This window comes from Hyperolius riggenbachi, chromosome 3, assembly GCF_040937935.1.
Source record: "Hyperolius riggenbachi isolate aHypRig1 chromosome 3, aHypRig1.pri, whole genome shotgun sequence".
Classification (NCBI taxonomy): domain Eukaryota; kingdom Metazoa; phylum Chordata; class Amphibia; order Anura; family Hyperoliidae; genus Hyperolius; species Hyperolius riggenbachi.
The window spans coordinates 340,127,615-340,148,048 of record NC_090648.1 but is presented as its reverse complement, the minus strand read 5'-3'; the positions used below and the strand labels follow the sequence as shown (position 1 = coordinate 340,148,048).

Here is a 20,434-nt window from a genome sequence, read left to right as displayed (position 1 = left end):
GAGAAACTTGAGCCAGGCCACAGGAACGCTCCTACAGTTGTTGCAAGATAAGCCCCACCCACCCATGCATTCTGCCTGCCTTACACAGGCTTCATCGGGGGGTTGTTTCCTACTCCTCTTACCCACTCCATGCTGCTTTGTTTTGTGCACACCATGGTGTCCCCCCCCCCCCCCCCCATAGCAACAGAACCTGTCAGTCTGCAGACTAGTGACATATCTGTACAGACTCCTACCCGAACTGTCACCTGAGAGATCAAGTCCCAATCCAGACCAGGTAGAGAGTCCTTTTGCGTGTGTACAAGGCTTTAATGTGTTGCCACTAGAAACCAATGCAGGAAGAGTGGAGTTCACAGGATGTTTACTAGGCAGTCTGTACTTTACAAAGCGTAATGTGCTGGTTTCTTGCTTGGAAATAAATATTTTACTTCTAAGAGGGTGTTGTTAAATTCTGTTTATCACCTGTAGACAAATGTTGTTAGTGAGCTTTCCACGCCTGGCCCTTTCACCGTGTTTGTGCCCAGCAATGATGCTTTGAAGAATGAAGCAAGGGTAAGTGTAAACACAACATAGAAGTGACATATCTCCTTATTTACAATATTTTTGTATTTGTAAGGATATTGCTTTGCATTAATTTGTTATTTTACTGAATGTGCAGACAAAAGATTGGACTACAAAAGGGATGATGGAGCAAATTGTCTTATATCACGTGATCTCCTGTGCAGAGCTCACCAAGGAGGACCTCTCAAAAATGACATCCGTCACTACTCTGCAGGGCGAAACAATACAAATATCCTACTCCCAGGTAATAAACACCAAATGTTTTATTTGCTTCCTTGACAGCCAATCTAAATGTCTTAGGGCCCTTACACACCAAATGCGTCACGTTACAGCAGCGGTAGAAAAAACTCCCCAAAACTCGCATGTGGTAAAACGCACAGCTGAATAAATTTGGATGGCAATTCCCCCTCTATATATATATGCTCACGTGCCCCATAAAAGGCTCAAGCTTCACAAAAGGCGCATGCGCACTACAATTAAAAGTCGCATTATTTTCAGGTGAACTTGCATTGCCATTTGTTAACATTAGTACGTCATGATACATGTTGACACATAATGCACAGAAATTGTGCGATGGGTCGCAACACACCATTTTGTCGCATTGAAATGCAGTAGGTGTGGGCTGCAAACAGAGGAAAACTTGCATCCCTATGGCAAAAAGTTGCGTTGTGTTAGTGCGTCAGTGTCAATGCGATTGGCCTTTCTCTCCCACACATAGCAACAAATTGCTAGAGGCTGGTGGCATGTCTGAACAACCTTAGCCCCGCACTGTCACCCAAGGGATTGAGTCCAGATCATCACCGGGCAACAAGCCTTGTACGTGTAGTCAACCAGGTGTGACAATGTGACGCAAAGTAGTAAATATGAACTGCTTTACAGTAGAAATCTCAGTTTGCCAACAGGAAACTAATCTGGCAGCAGACCTCTTAAATCTCGATAGATAGCTGCAGGTAAACACAGGTACGCAGGGGGTTTAGGACTTGAAAAGATGAATAAAATTTATATGCAAGATTAATACTAATCAGCATGCTTTGAGACTTAGAATCCTACAAAACTCTAATACTGAACATGGCTGTGTGCTGTGTAGCATAGCCCGAACATGCTTGCGTCTCCAACCAACACCGACCGGTTTGTGAGCACCTACGCTACAGCAGAAGAAATTAAAATATGAAAAGCAAGTGTCAGTAAAGGTTAAATACAATTTAGAAAACCATTTGCAGTTTTTATTTTGGAATTTTAAAGTGATCCTGAGCCAAAGGTTGGGATCAAAAGGGAAGCTTCAGGATCCTATTGAAGCACCCCTCACTGATTTCATCCTCCGCCCCCCCCCCCCCCCCCCTCCCCCGTTGCAGAGTGCGGCCCCCTCCACATTGGGCTGCGCAATAGCAATGGGCGGGCAGGCTGGTTCGGCTATTGCGCAGACACTCTGGAGGAAGAAGAGGTGCGCAGCCCCGATATGGTTAGCAACAATGCATTGTCGCTAATCTTCTGGGGGGCCACGCTCAGCGATGGGGGACATCACAGCAGGAAGGGAAGCCTCAATAGGATCCTGAGGCTTCCCTCTCTTTAGGTAAGTATCTAATTTTGTACCCGGGCTTCAGCTTTGTATGAACATTTTAGTTTTCTTTATTGTTGTCTGAATAGTATTATTACACAGGTTTTTGTTACTCTTTTGCTGCAAACCCGGTCTTTCTTTCTGTTTCTAGAACACCGTAGTACTGAATGGAGGACCCAAAATTCTGGCAAGTGAAGACATGATTGTCCTGACTAATGGTGTAGTGCACTTCATTGACGGTGTCCTTGCCCCTAAGAAGATGCAAGAGCGATCTAGCCCCACATTTGTAAGTGTGCTAGTTATCCCTGCATCATTAAACACATAACATTTTCATGACAAATGCTGAAAAAAAAAGCATTTGTGTTGCATTGAGGATGAACTTGATATTCTGATGAAATGTGATAGGACATACTGTAGGTACAACCCACAAGTCTAAAAAGAAAAACTCCAACTGATTACATTCATGCAATGTAACAGATAGCTGCAGGCCTTGGTTTCTTTAGCCTAGGTATTCACTAATAGTAGCAGAGTAGCAGCAACAGCCTATTAAATATTGCTAGTGATTTCCCAGTGTTTGATACCTGGTTACATCTGGAACTCCCTTCCTAAATCAGATCAATGCTCTTATGTTCAAACATGATCTAAAAACTCACATTTTTCAAGCAAGTTTATTATTTGTTATAGGTAATTTTAGCTGGTTATTGAACTATTAAAGGAAGGGGGGGGGGGGGGAGAGTCATCTGACCTTGGCCACATCTCTTGGCCACTTCCCACATCGGCCCGGCCAATTTAGAAACTGCCCACTTTGGCCATAACATATATACTGTATAGACTGACAAGACACAGAACATTTATATCACGCTCTTCTCCTGGCGGACTCAAAGCGCCAGAGCTGCAGCCACTAGGACGCGCTCTATAGGCAGTAGCAGTATTAGGAAGGCTTGCCCAAGGTGACTGGCTGCATAACCTGAGTTTCTACTAAAATATCATGTTATATTGGTGCTCCTCTGCAGGTCCACTCGGTAAGTTTTTGTGAGAAATTGCCCCTGCAATAAAGCAGTCTCTAACATTACGAGAGGAAAGTCCCCAGACCTAAGCCTTGTACACATATTGCATGAAATGGGGCTATAATGACCACCTCTGTCACGAATGTAGCATGAACATCCTAGCAGATTGATCCGGCTGAGAGCATTGTTTACCCCACTCACCCTCGTAGCCACATAATGTCACTTGCTTGCCAGTGCCACTCCATCATCCCTCTACCCCCACACATAGCAACAGAACACCTTACTAGCCTACAGGTTATCAACGCATCTGTACAGCCTTGGCCCCTCAATGTCACCCAAGGGATGGAGTCCCAATTATTGCCAGGTGATATGCCTCGTATGTGTGTACTAGGCTTTAGTAGCTGATTTTTAGGCCCCATTATCCTTTATTATCTTTAATGCATCACAGCAAAATTAGATCTTTTTTGTGCTTGCAAGACTTAGCAAGTCAAAGCAGCAGGTGGCGCTCTAAACAAATATCACTTTATTTGCAATGTTTAACATTGTCACAATTAAATGCTTTCAAACTAAATAAAAACATCAACAAAATGAAAAACAATATGCGTACGTTCCCTTTACTGGGATATTTTTTTCACTTTCCTCTTTAAATGGGATTAGTCAGTGATGTCCCATTAGCTAACTATTCATTGTGCAAATTCTCACCTGAACAATATTAGCTCATATTCCAAGTGATTTTTTAGAATTTCCGTACAAGTTAGTCAGTTAAGCTATATACCCACCTGGAGATTTTCCCGACGACCGGCAATTTTTACATAACATCGCCAGATCGGTACAGAAGCATGATTGCGAATGTCTCATATCATCATGCGATGACTAAAGTCCAACACGGCGGATCTTTAAGATCCCCAACGACACTGTGCAAAGTTCCGCGATCGCTGGAAGTCCCGCTTGTGCCGGCGTGTACGTCGCATGACCTTGCCCTTAACCCGCCGACAGGAAGAGGCGTTGCTAGCAACAGTCGTCAAGTTGACGTCGCAGGACCCATCAATTGGTTAGTACGCAGCTTTAGAGAGTTAACAAAGCCGGTCAGGAAGTGATCATTGTTACGGCTGACAGATAGTACAGTATGTGGGTATGATGACTCAGACACATTACTTATTCAGTGACACAGTTGTGGTTCACATTATTAGGAATGATCAGTGAAGTGCAAATAATTCCAACTTGATGCAGCGTTATGGAAATTTTGTATGCAGATTTATGCAGCTTGAAAATGGACCAATTAAGCCCCACCAAATTTTAATTTGATTGGTCCATTTTCAAGCTGCATATATTTGTATACATAATTTGCATTATCCTGCATCAAGTTGAAATTATTAGCACCTTATTGACCATCCTACACGTTAGAGGCGCCAAAACAGGATAAAATAGGTTAAAAACCGTCTAAAAAAAGAGGGGGTGGGTGGATCCACTTCCCTCAGTACAAATGACCAGGCTAAAATCAGCCGTAAATGATACAAGAAATATTTAGTCTCAAAAATTTGTCTCCAAATACAGTGCAACGCGTTTCATGGGCAAAACTCCCGCTTCATCAGGCAATTGAGACAGGAGAACACGAAACAGAGCGCCTCTGTAGAGCCCCTACAGAGGCGCTCTGGCTCTATACTGACCCACATTCGTGTTCTCCTGTCTCAATTGCCTGATGAAGCGGGAGTTTTGCCCATAAAACGCGTTGCACTGTATTTGGAGACGAATTTTTGAGAATAAATATTTCTTGTATCATTTACGGCTGATTTTAGCCTGGTCATTTATACTGAGGGAAGTGGATCCACCCACCCCCTCTTTTTTTAGACGGTTTTTAACCTATTTTATCCTGTTTTGGCTCCTCTATTAATTATTTTCATACATATCTTGTCCACCCTTGGTGGAGGGGTGTATCCCCACTTTTTCCTTCCTATAGAGAGTGACTTTTTAAATCTGAGTGGGGTCAGGTAACAATTCTCCCCACCTGCTATTACAAGTGGTCGCCTGCGTGGTGACCCACACTTGTGAGTATAATTTCTATCAATTACATTTTCCACATTGGCTGAACATACTACACCAGATTCGGCTCTCGGTTTTGTTCCTTTTTTTCTATCTTTCAAGCATCCTACACGTTAGTTACATAATGTGTAATCAAAGTTTTACATAAGTTGTCTTTATAGAGTTTGTGAAGCTGCAGGCCGTCTTTTAGTTGTGTTTTATATAATCATTAACAGTAATGGCTTTATTAAAATATATTTGTATTTCTTTTTTTAGGACACTCTCAAAAATGTTGCAGAATCAAATGGATACAGTTCAATGTTTAAATTGTTACAGGTACAGTATTAATCATGGGCTAAAAATCTGTAAATCCATTATTTACAAAGAGGTATTGCCCAGAGTCCAGCCTTTTCCTCAGTTTTAAACTGTTACTTCCCATTGCTATTGACCATTACATAAATGTTCTTTTAACAGTCCTACTTAGTTTATACAAATAGAGAAAGTGGCTTTTGTTTTGCAAAATGATCATTTGTGATGGTTTTAATCAACAGTGGACACTACAGACTGTGATAACTCCTGCATGCTGGGCTTGGCCAAGTAGCATGTACTGTACTATAGAAAGGGGAGAGGGAGGAGTAGCAGCCTGCTTTGCCACTGTGCAAGAACAAAGCATGCCACTGCGTGCAGGGACAAAGAGTGTCTCTGCTTGCAGGGACAAAGAGTGTCTCTGCTTGCAGGGACAAAGAGTGTCTCTGCTTGCAGGGACAAAGAGTGGCACTGCTTGCAGGGACAAAGCGTGCCACTGTGTGCAGGGACAAAGCGTGCCACTGTGTGCAGGGACAAAGCGTGCCACTGTGTGCAGGGACAAAGCGTGCCACTGTGTGCAGGGACAAAGCGTGCCACTGTGTGCAGGGACAAAGCGTGCCACTGTGTGCAGGGACAAAGAGTGTCTCTGCTTGCAGGGACAAAGAGTGTCTCTGCTTGCAGGGACAAAGAGTGTCTCTGCTTGCAGGGACAAAGAGTGTCTCTGCTTGCAGGGACAAAGAGTGTCTCTGCTTGCAGGGACAAAGAGTGTCTCTGCTTGCAGGGACAAAGAGTGTCTCTGCTTGCAGGGACAAAGAGTGGCACTGCTTGCAGGGACAAAGAGTGGCATTGCGTGCAGGGACAAAGCGTGCCACTGTGTGCAGGGACAAAGCGTGCCACTGTGTGCAGGGACAAAGAGTGTCTCTGCTTGCAGGGACAAAGAGCGTCTCTGCTTGCAGGGACAAAGAGCGTCTCTGCTTGCAGGGACAAAGAGTGGCACTGCTTGCAGGGACAAAGAGTGCCACTGTGTGCAGGGACAAAACATGCCACTGTGCAAGAACACAGCATGCCACTGTGTGCAGGGACAAAACATGCCACTGTGTGCAGGGAAAAAAGCAATCAGCCAACAAACTGTTGTCTTCTCACATAATACTAGACACAAAACACAGAAGATGCCTTTACAGACCTCAAACTATTGGAATCAACAATAATTTTGGCAACCAAAATTCTAATGTCTATATGGATCTTTACTGTACATAGTTACAGTACATAGTTATTTGGGTTGAAAAGAAGTAACTATGTAAAGATCCATATAGACATTAGAATTTTGGTTGCCAAAATGATTGTTGATTCCAATAGTTTGAGGTCTGTAAAGGCATCTTCTGTGTTTTGTGTCTAATATTATGTGAGAAGACAACAGTTTGTTGGCTGATTGCTTTTTTCCCTGCGCTGCGCTAAATTTGTCTATCGAGTTCAACCAGAGATAACTTTAGAGCTAGTCTTGCTTTATTGCAATGCAGTGAAGAGGCTGTGGAATCCAGAAAACGTGGACTGGTATTTTTTTCCATTATTATTTTGTAATTGTTGTTCAGTTTCTAGAAAACTTTATATTATTTACCATTGTGTTATGTGCCATGGGCGCACAAATCCTGCTTTCCATGGACTCCACAATGTGAGAGCTGAAAGTGAGGCAGGAAACATTACGATTCAAAGCTCTTGTAGAGGTGACATCTAGCACTTTGGCAGCCCTGAAGGTGTAATGCATCTGCTGATGGAGGACATAGGTTGGCTCTCTGGTCGTGGAGACAGGTGCAGTAGTAACCTCTAGATCTTTTTTTCACAGTTTTTCTTTTCGGCTGATTTCTGTATGGTTTGTGTAACTAGAAATACACGTTACACAAGCTGGCATTCCTAAGTAAGTGAAAATAAAGGAGACTGCCTATTAAATCCTTGTTGCCTACTCCTACAGCATTTTCTGATGTTGATGGTGATTAACAATGTTGCAGTCATGCTACAGTTTCCCGTGGAAGGCAGGAGCTGTGCTGCTGCTTTTCTCTAGATCTTGTAGTGTGTTGAAACACAGGAGTAGAGAGGGCTGGTTATAACCAGCAACTTCCTCAGTAAACCAGCCTGATAACCTCAGGGGGTGAAAGAGTTGCATAATATCTTACCAGACTAAAACCTTTCTGGCTGAAGCTAGGAAAAAGCTAGAATCAGACCAACATCCTTCTGGTGATATGAATTATATCTTATATGTTTTTAATGTTTATAGTCTACATTTCTCCAAAGACCCACCCTAAACAAATATTATTACTGTTAGTTTTGTTACTATTATTCACTTATACAGCACTGACACAGGGAGGGTGATACACTAAGATGACGTAAAAAAATAATAGTATTCGCAGATTAACAAAGCAAAAGCTGGCAGTGGTGCATGCCCACACTGTCCGCAATGGCTGATGTGTGCGAATTTACTGTCAATATTGGCAATGGCTAAAGCGTTATCTATGTAGTTATAGTGTGCAGAGGTGTATTTTATACATTTTCCAACCTTTTGTTTGAAAACTTTTTGTAAATGTGGTAAATTAACTTTAAAAAAGAAAAGTATACACCTCCCCTCTGGATACAGATAATAATGAGAACAGCCGACATTGGTGAAGGGGAAAGTGAGGCATTCACACAGCAGGGCACAGAGCTGTGCTCATACCCGGTTCTGTTAAGTTTCCCAGAGCTGCTCCATGCTCTGTACACATGCTGCTGCTACATCTAAAGTCAACTGTAGCAGGGAAAGAAAGGGGGAGGTGCTGAGAGCTGCAGGATGCCTGCAGGCATTCTAGTGTCTCAACTTGTGCCTGTCCCCGGACACTGCACCAGCTCTGGTCTGAGGGGGGATTCTGGGCAGCTGTAATCCCCCCCCCCCCCACGTTTGCCTATGTATATATTCACATATACTGTATATTACACAGCTGTACTGTGTCTTTTCTAATGGGTAGACAAGTAGCACAGGAGGAGCACCACAAAACTGAACAACAGTCAGTGTGCCACGGTCTTCGTCCCAGTGTCCCTTGGGACGCACCAACACCAACTTTCTCCAAAGGGACCGGCACCACTTTAAGCAGAGTAGTATTTAAGCTCTTTTATTGCATACAAAGTGGCAATACAATGACAGTCGCTGTTTCGGGCCTAGCCCTTTATCAAATTGCAGTAGGTACTGCAATTTGATAAAGGGCTAGGCCCGAAACAGCGAGTTCTTTTCTAATGGGTGACAACACAGTCAGTGGGCCATATAAACAAAGCATTGAGTGAACTGAGAACAAACTTACCTGGAAGTCTCCCCGACAACCAATCCAGCCAATCCTCTCTGCAGACTCTGTGTGTTCGTGTACCTCAATCAATCCACCAAAATATCAAAGTGTAATTTCCAAATTATTTTATACCTTTTAGAGGAGCACAATAGTAAAGGTATTTCACCAAATGCAACAAAACTATTATTATTATTACCAATATTGTGTACCGTATTTATATAGCACAGATATTTTAAAGAGTACATTGGCTTGTCAAACTAAAAATGTTTCTGTAACTCACAGATACATGCAGAGTCTTCAGCCACAATTGCCTCGGGTCTACTTTTCCTCACACTACACTTTATTTCACACTTTTGTTTTCATCCCATGTGACACCCCTGGTGATTAGCGTAGGGCAGCAGGCTGCAGAGGAGCCTTGATTGAAGGCTTTTCTGCTGTACATACAATTGCTGAGTCTAAATTTAATTGCAGTTAGAGAAGTAAACAACAGTTATATGTGCTAGCTACAGGACATTATTGCATTGCACGTAATGAATAATCCTCTCAGTTGTGCTCCAACAGCGCTATTATAAATTAGTTCAGCAGCTTACACACTGGTTTATTCATAACAAAAATCGGTTGAGGCTCTTCTTGAGGGAAAAAAAAAACTTTGCAAAAACTATATATTTAAACCTTAAACAATGTGCTGACAAAACGGCTTCCTTGTACCATTTGTTCCTAAAACAATGTTCACCATATATGTCATCCCTCCATCCCCCACAACAGGTTATGATATCATTATGGTAATTCTGTATTTGCTTGCAGGACACAGAATTGGTGAAATCCATTGATGATCCCATACATCGACCAGTAACCTTGTTCCTGCCAACAGACGAGGCCTTGAGAGATCTGCCTCAGGAACAAAGTACTTTTCTCTTCAATAACCAGAACAAGGATAAACTGACACAGTACTTGAAATACCACATTATCAGAGATGCCAAGGTAAGGCACAAATACTGTATTTTTTGGAGTATAAGACTCACTTTTCTCCCCCAATAGTGGGGAAAAAAGTCACTGCGTCTTATAGTCCAAATGCAGGGAGTTCCTGACTTGTGAACCTCTAACCACCGCAATGTCGGGGACTCCCTGTACTGTGCCCATGCAAAGGTGAGAGAGGGGGACAAACGGAGGACACAGTGGGACACAAAGGGGCATAGAGGAGGACACAAGGGGGACACAAAGGGGCATAGAGGAGGACAGAGGCGGACACATGAAGGAAATGGGAGGACACAAGGGGACAGAGGGCACAGGAAGACAAAAAAGGTACAAGGGGGCGTGGAAATGCAAAGGGGACATAATCCACAAGATGCCCCTTCACCACGCATGCACCAGGATTAGTATATATATTTATTTTCCCTGGTTTTTGTCCTCTAAACCTAGGTGCATCTTACGGTCAGGAGCATCTTATAGTGCGAAAAATACAGTACTTTTGTTTTCATTTGAAAATAGACAGTCCCCTACATACAAAGACTCCAGTTACAATGTTTCAGAGATACAATAAATGTTGTCTTCATGTAAAAATGTAAACAATAATGTTTCATTACATATTTTTTGACTCAATTTACAAACGTCTTACATATTTTTGGACTAGCTTACAAAAAAATTTAACTTAACCACTTCGGTACCAGCCACCTCTGCCCCCTTAAGGACCAGAGTCTGCTGGTACAGTAAAACGCCGCTTCCCGACGAATTGCCACAAAAATCTGCTGCTTCTGCCGGTCATGCCGTTCTGTCCCCACCACAGGCTGCTCTCTCTGCCGAGCCGGTTTCATTGACTCTCGACCCTATCAATCAATGTAAGCCAATGGGATTGGCTTACAGTGATGACAGGGCCAGGAGCCAATGAAAACTGCTCCTGACCGTCTCACAGTGCTCTTCCGTCATAGAGACGGCAGGGTGAGCGAATTGCTGCGGGGTTAAATCAGTGAGATTGGCGGCAACAGCTGGAGGGGCACGGTTAATGGGACGTGGAAGCTACGTCCAGTCAGGGCCGCAGCTCCACCTGCTGGTCGTAGATTCAACCTACGTCTGTCCGGAACCAGGTAAAAGCCATCTCCTGGAATGGAATCGGTTTGTAAGTAGGGCACTGCCTGTATAATGTCAATGCCTTGTTGTGAAATTGTATACACCAGAGGGAAGAGGGAGCATTTGGTCTGCAGTTCTGATCAACACAACTCCTAAAAAAAAAAAGTATTGATTGTGAATAAAAATGGTGACACATTCCACAACTAAAAGATTTAGTTACACAATCAGATGTAAAAAGAAAATCCCACATGGAGTAATAACATTGGGAAGGGATGTGCCACTCTGTTACACAATACAATCGTACAATAATCAAAGAACTGTGAATACAGTCTATTAAATCCACAAATGCAAGTTAAAACTGCACCATGCAAATCAGAAACCATATTTACACATTACCTGAAACCACTAGTGCGTTCTCTGGCCCCAAGATTGTTGGACTGATGCAAGGTAGAAAATGGTCCTGTGATCTAAAGTATGACCATAACATTCTGTATTTATGATTATTATTTATTTATTTTACAGTGTCACAACTTATCAGGAAATTAACTTTTAATAACCAGCATTACAGTATAGTGTTTATATGATATGTTGTTTTATTTAACTTCATAATTAAATGTTAAATACCTTTAGGATGTGATTTGGACACTCACTAGTTTCTATTAATGTCCCTATCCAGGCACAAGGGTGGCGTCACAGCTTGTTAGGGCTGGTTCACATTAGCGTTCCCTGTCCGGATCCGCCTGATCGGATCCGGACCGTATACTGTACAAACGGAACGTGCGTTCCGCATAGCAATGCAAAGTCTATGCGGACGTTCACATGCGTACGTTCCGTACAGAACGGAGCCGGATCGGATCCGGACTTCGGACACTTTTCCAACATGCGCTATTTTTCGGGTCCGGATCATCTGGCCCACGCACCCGGACCGGAGCCTGACTGCACCATCCGGAAATAGAAACCAATGGGGAACGGAAAGCACAGAACACACAGGATACAAACACCTGACGTTCTACCCCACTTCCTATGTGTATTCTAGCGGCCATTTCGGATGGGGACACATGGGCAGCAGTGGAGCAGCAGTGATTAACGTGCTGGAGCTGTTTGGCAGTATGTCGGAGGGTGGAGGTGAGGCCTAAACAGCGGAGGACCTGATTCTACAGGTGCACCAGGTGCACCTTCTGCTGACCCCAACAATTTTATTAGTAATTTCGCTGTTTTTACCACACAGATCCGGATGGCAGCCTAATACATTCCTGATGCAAACGGATCCGGATCCGGTCCGTTTGCATGCCAAAACGCAAGTGTGAACGGGGCCTAAGGAGATTTGTAGAGGAGCCAGTTAAGCCAAGGCGCCAGTCTCATGTTGGGGTTATTAGGATGGTCATAATAAGTAAAGGTAAAGTTCAATATTGGGCAGTAAAAAGAGGCAAATTAGTGTTAGGGAAAGGGCACGGAACAAGGTAAGTGGATGGAATAGTCAGGACAGGTAAGTCGGAGGGGGGGGGGGGGGGTGGAGGTATTTACAGATATTGGGCTTTGCAATATAACCTAAATCCCCTCCACCAAAATTACCCAGAATAGGAGAATAGGTGTGGTGCAAGTGTATGGATGTTCAGAAGTTGGTGACAGTCGCACATTGTAGGTTTCAGATGCATATTGATGGATGCTAACAGTCCCACTAGCACAAAGGAGGAGTTTGATCCTTGAAGATTGATATGTCACATATATGTAATGTTCAGCAAGAAAAAACATACTGTAAATAGATCCCGAGAGGCTGCTTGTAAAATCTGCTTTGGATAAAAGTGATCATTTATATCAATTTACCTGTCCAGAATGCCTTTGATTTTGATTTTAGCACTGGTTTTCAAAATGCATTTTTTTTCAACAGATTTCAGCAAATGACCTCATTATTAAGGGATCAGTAAAGACGCTTCAAGGTTCTGACCTCAGTGTGCAATGTGGAGATAAGGACTCCAAAATTGTAAGTAGATCACCTGTATTCTTGCAGTTCTTCTGGAAATGGAATTCTGGGTTGCTAGAAAACTCTCCATACACATTTCTGATTGGACTCAAAAGCTTGTAAAATATATTTCAACGTTTTAAATTTACGTGAATCTGAAATACCTTTAATTATTGGATATGCCATTTTTTTGTTTAAATTACGCAAGTTGACCACAATACCACGATGATTGTGGATGCTTGAGAGTGGAGGAACATAAAGCAGTATTTATTTATAAATTTGGTCAATGTTTAACTATTCAAACATTTTACCTCACCCTGATTTACATTCTTAAATGTATTAGTGATGCTGATATCTTTACTCCTGGCAAAGTGAATCAATGTGGGATTTTTTTTTCTCCTTCTGTGTAGTGAGCAGGAGCGTAAGTTGTTCTTCCATACTGCTCTGGGGCAGAAGGCTGCATAACATTATTGGCATCACAGCCTAGGCTAAACATCACTTGGATAACAAGGATACATATCAATATACAGCAAAACATAGTGTTTTTTGATGCTAAAACCATGTTGATCAAAAAGATATGACATACAGGAAACCTTATCAGCACCAAAGTTCTGTAGGTATTGTAAAGCTGTATAAAGTTTGTGCCCCCTGTAGTCCAGGGTCCCTTGGGTTCCACCCGGTCCTCTTTGTTGCACCGCTGTGGGACCATGCACGATCCTGGCTGCGCTGACTATCTGATCGCGCTGCTGTGGGTGAGAGCATTATGCCCAAGCACAGTTCCAGTTTTTGTGGACTGCACTTCACACTAAAAAACTATGCATTGCACTTTATTCTTACAGCGTAAAAGTGCGTACGAGAGATAATGGCGCTGGAGACTTGGGCGCAGGACACAGCCGGTATATGGCTGATCCTGCTACCGCACAAGTCCCGGCCGTATTAAATACTACTCCCCCTCCAGGCCGCCATGGATAGTGGGGAATGAAATAATTATTATGTTTTAAAAGTTACTCCCTGTACCTGCTATAGCTGTAATTCCTATTACGGCTTATGGTGGCGCCGGCTGCGCCCAAATCTCCTGCGCTGGTTTCAGCGTGTTCGCCCTGTAGTTCCCCATGATTGCAGGCATCAATGAGATGCCTGCATCATTTCCGAAGTAAGGCCCAGTGCACACTAAAACCGCTAGCAGATCCTCAAAACGCTAGAGGTTTTTGAAGCAGATTTCAGAGCATTTCTAGGCATGTTTAGAGATGTTTTCTAAACATGCCTAGCAATTTTGGGAGCGTTTTTGTGTAGCAGATTACAAATATTGTTACAGTAAAAGCTGTTACTGAACAGCTTCTGTAACAAAAACGCCTGGAAAATTGCTCTGATCTAGCGCTTTTCCAGAGTGGTTTGAGCTTTTCCTATACTTTACATTGAGGCAGAAACGCTTCTGCAAACCGCAAAAGTGCTGCAAGACCTACGTTAGCGGTTTGCTAAAAACCTCAAACCACTGGTGTGCACAATCCCATTGAAATACATTAGCCAATCGTTTTCACAGGCGGAAGCGGTTTGCGGATCGCTTCAAAAACCGCTCGGTGTGCACCAGGCCTAACACAGCCATGCATTACTTCCGATTTGCGTATTTATTGTACGCAATAGGAAATAATGTGCGAGGACATCTTGTGGCCAAATAGTAATTACACCTACAGACATTAGGGAATATTTTTTTTTTTAATATGTATGTCAAGAGGGTATATTGTTGTTAAATGATGTGCTTGCAATTAGTGATGGATGTAAAACTGAAAAAAAGCACATTTATATTTCTAAATAAAATATTGTCACCATACATTGTACTTTGGTTATAATTTAAACATTGCAATGACCGGGATGAATGGGCAAATAAAATGTATGGCTTTTATCCAAAGTTTTATGTTTTATTTTAAAACTATACTGGCTGAAAACTGAGAAATAATATTTGTTTCCTTTTTTTCTTATTATTCCCATTAACCACTTCCCGACCGCCGTATATACAATTGGCGGCCGGGAAGTGGACCCCGCAAGGACCGCCGTATTGACAATTGGCGGCGGTCCTTGTAGGGGCATGGGCGGAGCGATCGCGTCATCAGTGACGCGATCCTCCGCCTGGCGCCGCTCACCCGCCGCAACATCCCGCCGGCCATACGGAAGCGCCGGCGGGATGTTAACCCGACGATCGCCGCATACAAAGTGTATAATACACTTTGTAATGTTTACAAAGTGTATTATACAGGCTGCCTCCTGCCCTGGTGGTCCCAGAGTCCGAGGGACCACCAGGGCAGGCTGCAGCCACCCTAGTCTGCACCCAAGCACACTGATTTCTCCCCCCCCTGCCCCAGATCGCCCACAGCACCCCTCAGACCCCCCCTGCCCACCCCCCAGACCCCTGTTTGCACCCAATCACCCCCCTAATCACCCATAAATCACTCCCTGTCACTATCTAAAAACGCTATTTTTTTTTATCCCCCCCCTGCCCCCTGCTCCCTCCTGATCACCCCCCCCCACCCCTCAGATTCTCCCCAGACCCCCCCCCCAGACCCCCCCACCCCATGTACTGTATGCATCTATCCCCCCTGATCACCTGTCAATCACCTGTCAATCACCCATCAATCACCCCCTGTCACTGCCACCCATCAATCAGCCCCTGACCTGCCCCTTGCGGGCAATCTGATCACCCACCCACACCAATAGATCGCCCGCAGATCCGACATCAGATCACCTCCCAAATCCATCGTTTACATCTATTCTCTCCTCTAAACACCCACTAATTACCCATCAATCACCCATCAATCACCCCCTATCACCACCTGTCACTGTTACCCATCAGATCAGACTCTAATCTGCCCCTTGCGGGCACCCAATCACCCGCCTACACGCTCAGATTGCCCTCAGACCCCCCCTTATCAATTCCCCAGGGCATTATTTACATCTGTCCTTCCCTGTAATAACCCACTGATCACCTGTCAATCACCCCCTGTCACTGCCACCCATCAATCACCCCCTGTCACTGCCACCCATCAATCAGCCCCTAACCTGCCCCTTGCGGGCAATCTGATCACCCACCCACACCAATAGATCGCCCGCAGATCCGACATCAGATCACCACCCAAGCGCAGCGTTTACATCTATTCTCTCCTCTAAACACCCACTAATTACCCATCAATCACCCATCAATCACCCCCTATCACCACCTGTCACTGTTACCCATCAGATCAGACTCTAATCTGCTCCTTGCGGGCACCCAATCACCTGCCTACACGCTCAGATTGCCCTCAGACCCCCCCTTATCAATTCGCCAGGGCATTATTTACATCTGTCCTTCCCTGTAATAACCCACTGATCACCTGTCAATCACCCCCTGTCACTGCCACCCATCAATCACCCCCTGTCACTGCCACCCATCAATCAGCCCCTAACCTGCCCCTTGCGGGCAATCTGATCACCCACCCACACCAATAGATCGCCCGCAGATCCGACATCAGATCACCACCCAAGCGCAGCGTTTACATCTATTGTCTCCTCTAAACACCCACTAATTACCCACTAATTACCAATCAATCACCCCCTATCACCACCTGTCACTGTTACCCATCAGATCAGACCCTAATCTGCCCCTTGCGGGCACCCAATCACCCGCCTACACGCTCAGATTGCCCTCAGACCCCCCCTTATCAATTCGCCAGTGCATTAGTTACATCTGTTCTTCCCTGTAATAACCCACTGATCACCTGTCAATCACCTATCAATCACCCATCAATCACCCCTGTCACTGCCACCCATCAATCACCCCCTGTCACTGCCACCCATCAATCACCCCCTGTCACTGCCACCCATCAATCACCCGCTGTCACTGCCACCCATCAATCAGCCCCTAACCTGCCCCTTGCGGGCAATCTGATCACCCACCCACACCAATAGATCGCCCGCAGATCCGACGTCCAATCACCTCCCAAGTGCAGTGTTTACATCTCTTCTCTACCCTAAACACCCACTAATTACCCATCAATCACCCCCTGTCACTGCTACCTATTAGATTAGACCCCCTATCTGCCCCTAGGGCACTCAATCACCCGCCCACACCCTCAGAATGCTCTCAGACCCCAGCCCTGATCACCTCGCCAGTGCATTGCTTGCATCTATTCCCCCCTCTAATCACACCTTGAGACACCCATCACCTCCTGTCACCCCCTAACACACCTACCCATCAGATCAGGCCCTAATTTGCCCCGTGTGGGCTCCTGATCACTCGGCCAAACCCTCAGATCCCCCTCAGACCCCCTTCCGATCACCTCCCCAGTGCATTGATTGCATCTATTTTCCCCTCTAACCACCCCCTGAGACACCCATCAATCACCTCCTGTCACCCCCCTAGCACTCCTATCCATCAGATCAGGCCCAATACAACCTGTCATCTAAAAGGCCACCCTGCTTATGACCGGTTCCACAAAATTCGCCCCCTCATAGACCACCTGTCATCAAAATTTGCAGATGCTTATACCCCTGAACAGTCATTTTGAGACATTTGGTTTCCAGACTACTCACGGTTTTGGGCCCGTAAAATGCCAGGGCGGTATAGGAACCCCACAAGTGACCCCATTTTAGAAAAAAAGACACCCCAAGGTATTATGTTAGGTGTATGACGAGTTCATAGAAGATTTTATTTTTTGTCAAAAGTTAGCGGAACTTGATTTTTATTGGTTTTTTTTCACAAAGTGTCATTTTTCACTAACTTGTGACAAAAAATAAAATCTTCTATGAACTCGCCATACACCTAACGGAATACCTTGGGGTGTCTTCTTTCTAAAATGGGGTCACTTGTGGGGTTCCTATACTGCCCTGGCATTTTAGGGGCCCTAAACCGCGAGGAGTAGTCTAGAAAACAAATGCCTCAAAATGACCTGTGAATAGGACGTTGGGCCCCTTAGCGCACCTAGGCTGCAAAAAAGTGTCACACATGTGGTACCGCCGTACTCAGGAAAAGTAGTATAATGTGTTTTGGGGTGTATTTTTACACATACCCATGCTGGGTGGGAGAAATTTCTATGTAAATGGACAATTGTGTGTAAAAAACATCAAACAATTGTCATTTACAGAGATATTTCTCCCACTTAGCATGGGTATGTGTAAAAATACACCCCAAAACACATTATACTACTTCTCCTGAGTACGGCGGTACCACATGTGTGGCACTTTTTTACACCCTAAGTACGCTAAGGGGCCCAAAGTCCAATGAGTACCTTTAGGATTTCACAGGTCATTTTGCAACATTTGGTTTCAAGACTACTCCTCACGGTTTAGGGCCCCTAAAATGCCAGCGCAGTATAGGAACCCCACTAATGACCCCATTTTAGAAAGAAGACACCCCAAGGTATTCCGTACGGAGTATGGTGAGTTCATAGAAGATTTTATTTTTTGTCCCAAGTTAGCGGAAAATGACACTTTGTGAAAAAAAACAATTAATATCAATTTCCGCTAACTTGTGACAAAAAAATAAAATCTTCTATGAACTCACCATACTCCTAACGGAATACCTTGGGGTGTCTTCTTTCTAAAATGGGGTCATTAGTGGGGTTCCTATACTGCGCTGGCATTTTAGGGGCCCTAAACCGTGAGGAGTAGTCTTGAAACAAAAATGACCTGTGAAATCCTAAAGGTACTCATTGGACTTTGGGCCCCTTAGCGCAGTTAGGGTGCAAAAAAGTGCCACACATGTGGTATCGCCGTACTCGGAAGAAGTAGTACAATGTGTTTTGGGGTGTATTTTTACACATACCCATGCTGGGTGGGAGAAATACCGCTGTAAATGGACAATTGTGTGTAAAAAAATCAAAAGATTGTCATTTACAGAGGTATTTCTCCCACCCAGCATGGGTATGTGTAAAAATACACCCCAAAACACGTTGTACTACTTCTCCCGAGTATGGCGATACCACGTGTGGCACTTTTTTGCACCCTAACTGCGCTAAAGGGCCCAAAGTCCAATGAGTACCTTTAGGATTTCACAGGTCATTTTCAGAAATTTCGTTTCAAGACTACTCCTCACGGTTTAGGGCCCCTAAAATGCCAGGGCAGTATAGGAACCCCACAAATGACCCCATTTTAGAAAGAAGACACCCCAAGGTATTCCGTTAGGAGTATGGCGAGTTCATAGAAGATTTTATTTTTTGTCACAAGTTAGCGGAAATTGATTTTAATTGTGTTTTTTCACAAAGTGTCATTTTCAGCTAACTTTTGACAAAAAATAAAATCTTCTATGAACTCACCATACTCCTAACGGAATACCTTGGGGTGTCTTCTTTCTAAAATGGGGTCATTTGTGGGGTTCCTATACTGCCCTGGCATTTTAGGAGCCCTAAACCGTGAGGAGTAGTCTTGAAACGAAATTACTCAAAATGATCTGTGAAATCCTAAAGGTACTCATTGGACTTTGGGCCCTTTAGCGCAGTTAGGGTGCAAAAAAGTGCCACACATGTGGTATCGCCGTACTCAGGAGAAGTAGAATAATGTGTTTTGGGGTGTAATTTTACACATACCCATGCTGAGTGGGAGAAAGATCTCTGTAAATGGACAATTGTGTGTAAAAAAAATTAACAAATTGTCATTTACAGAGATATTTCTCCCACCCAGCATGGGTATGTGTAAAAATACACCCCAAAACACATTATACTACTTCTCCTGAGTACGGCAATACCACATGTGTGGCACTTTTTTGCAGCCTAACTGCGCTAAGGGGTCCAAAGTCCAATGAGCACCTTTAGGCTTTACAGGGGTGCTTACAATTTAGCACCCCCCAAAATGTCAGGACAGTAAACACACCCCACAAATGACCCCATTTTGGAAAGTAGACCCTTCAAGGTATTCAGAGAGGGGCATGGTGAGTCCGTGGCAGATTTCATTTTTTTTTTGTCGCAAGTTAGAAGAAATGGAAACTTTTTTTTTTTCTCACAAAGTGTCATTTTCCGCTTACTTGTGACAAAAAATAATATCTTCTATGAACTCACTATGCCTCTCAGTGAATACTTTGGGATGTCTTCTTTCCAAAATGGGGTCATTTGGGGGGTATTTATACTATCCTGGAATTCTAGCCCCTCATGAAACATGACAGGGGGTCAGAAAAGTCATAGATGCTTGAAAATGAGAAAATTCACTTTTTGCACCATAGTTTGTAAACGCTATAACTTTTACCCAAACCAATAAATATACACTGAATGGTTTTTTTTTTATCAAAAACATGTTTGTCCACATTTTTCGCGCTGCATGTATACATACATTTTACTTTATTTGAAAAATGTCAGCACAGAAAGTTAAAAAAAATCATTTTTTTGCCAAAATTCATGTCTTTTTTGATGAATATAATAAAAAGTAAAAATCGCAGGAGCAATCAAATAGCACCAAAAGAAAGCTTTATTAGTGACAAGAAAAGGAGCCAAAATTCATTTAGGTGGTAGGTTGTATGAGCGAGCAATAAACCGTGAAAGCTGCAGTGGTCTGAATGGAAAAAAAGTGGCCGGTCCTTAAGGGGTAGAAAGCCCTAGGTCCTCAAGTGGTTAAAATGCATTTAGAATAAAATAATACTTAGCATAATGTACCCCCAAAGAAAGCCTAATTGACGGCGAAAAAAACAAGGTTTAGATCATTTTGTTGT

General features: G+C 43.8%; 1 protein-coding gene across 2 annotated transcripts in view; it reads left to right on the top strand.

The window, feature by feature from the left end:
- The window catches only part of STAB2 (stabilin 2), a 215,994-nt gene that overhangs the window by 153,865 nt on the left and 41,695 nt on the right, over positions 1 to 20,434 (top strand). For both annotated transcript variants that reach the window (XM_068276928.1, XM_068276927.1), the window contains 6 exons: positions 466 to 549; positions 656 to 802; positions 2,265 to 2,399; positions 5,416 to 5,475; positions 9,552 to 9,728; positions 12,700 to 12,792. In XM_068276928.1, coding sequence (XP_068133029.1) covers positions 466 to 549; positions 656 to 802; positions 2,265 to 2,399; positions 5,416 to 5,475; positions 9,552 to 9,728; positions 12,700 to 12,792 — 696 coding nt within the window. The remainder of the gene's footprint in view (positions 1 to 465; positions 550 to 655; positions 803 to 2,264; positions 2,400 to 5,415; positions 5,476 to 9,551; positions 9,729 to 12,699; positions 12,793 to 20,434) is intronic.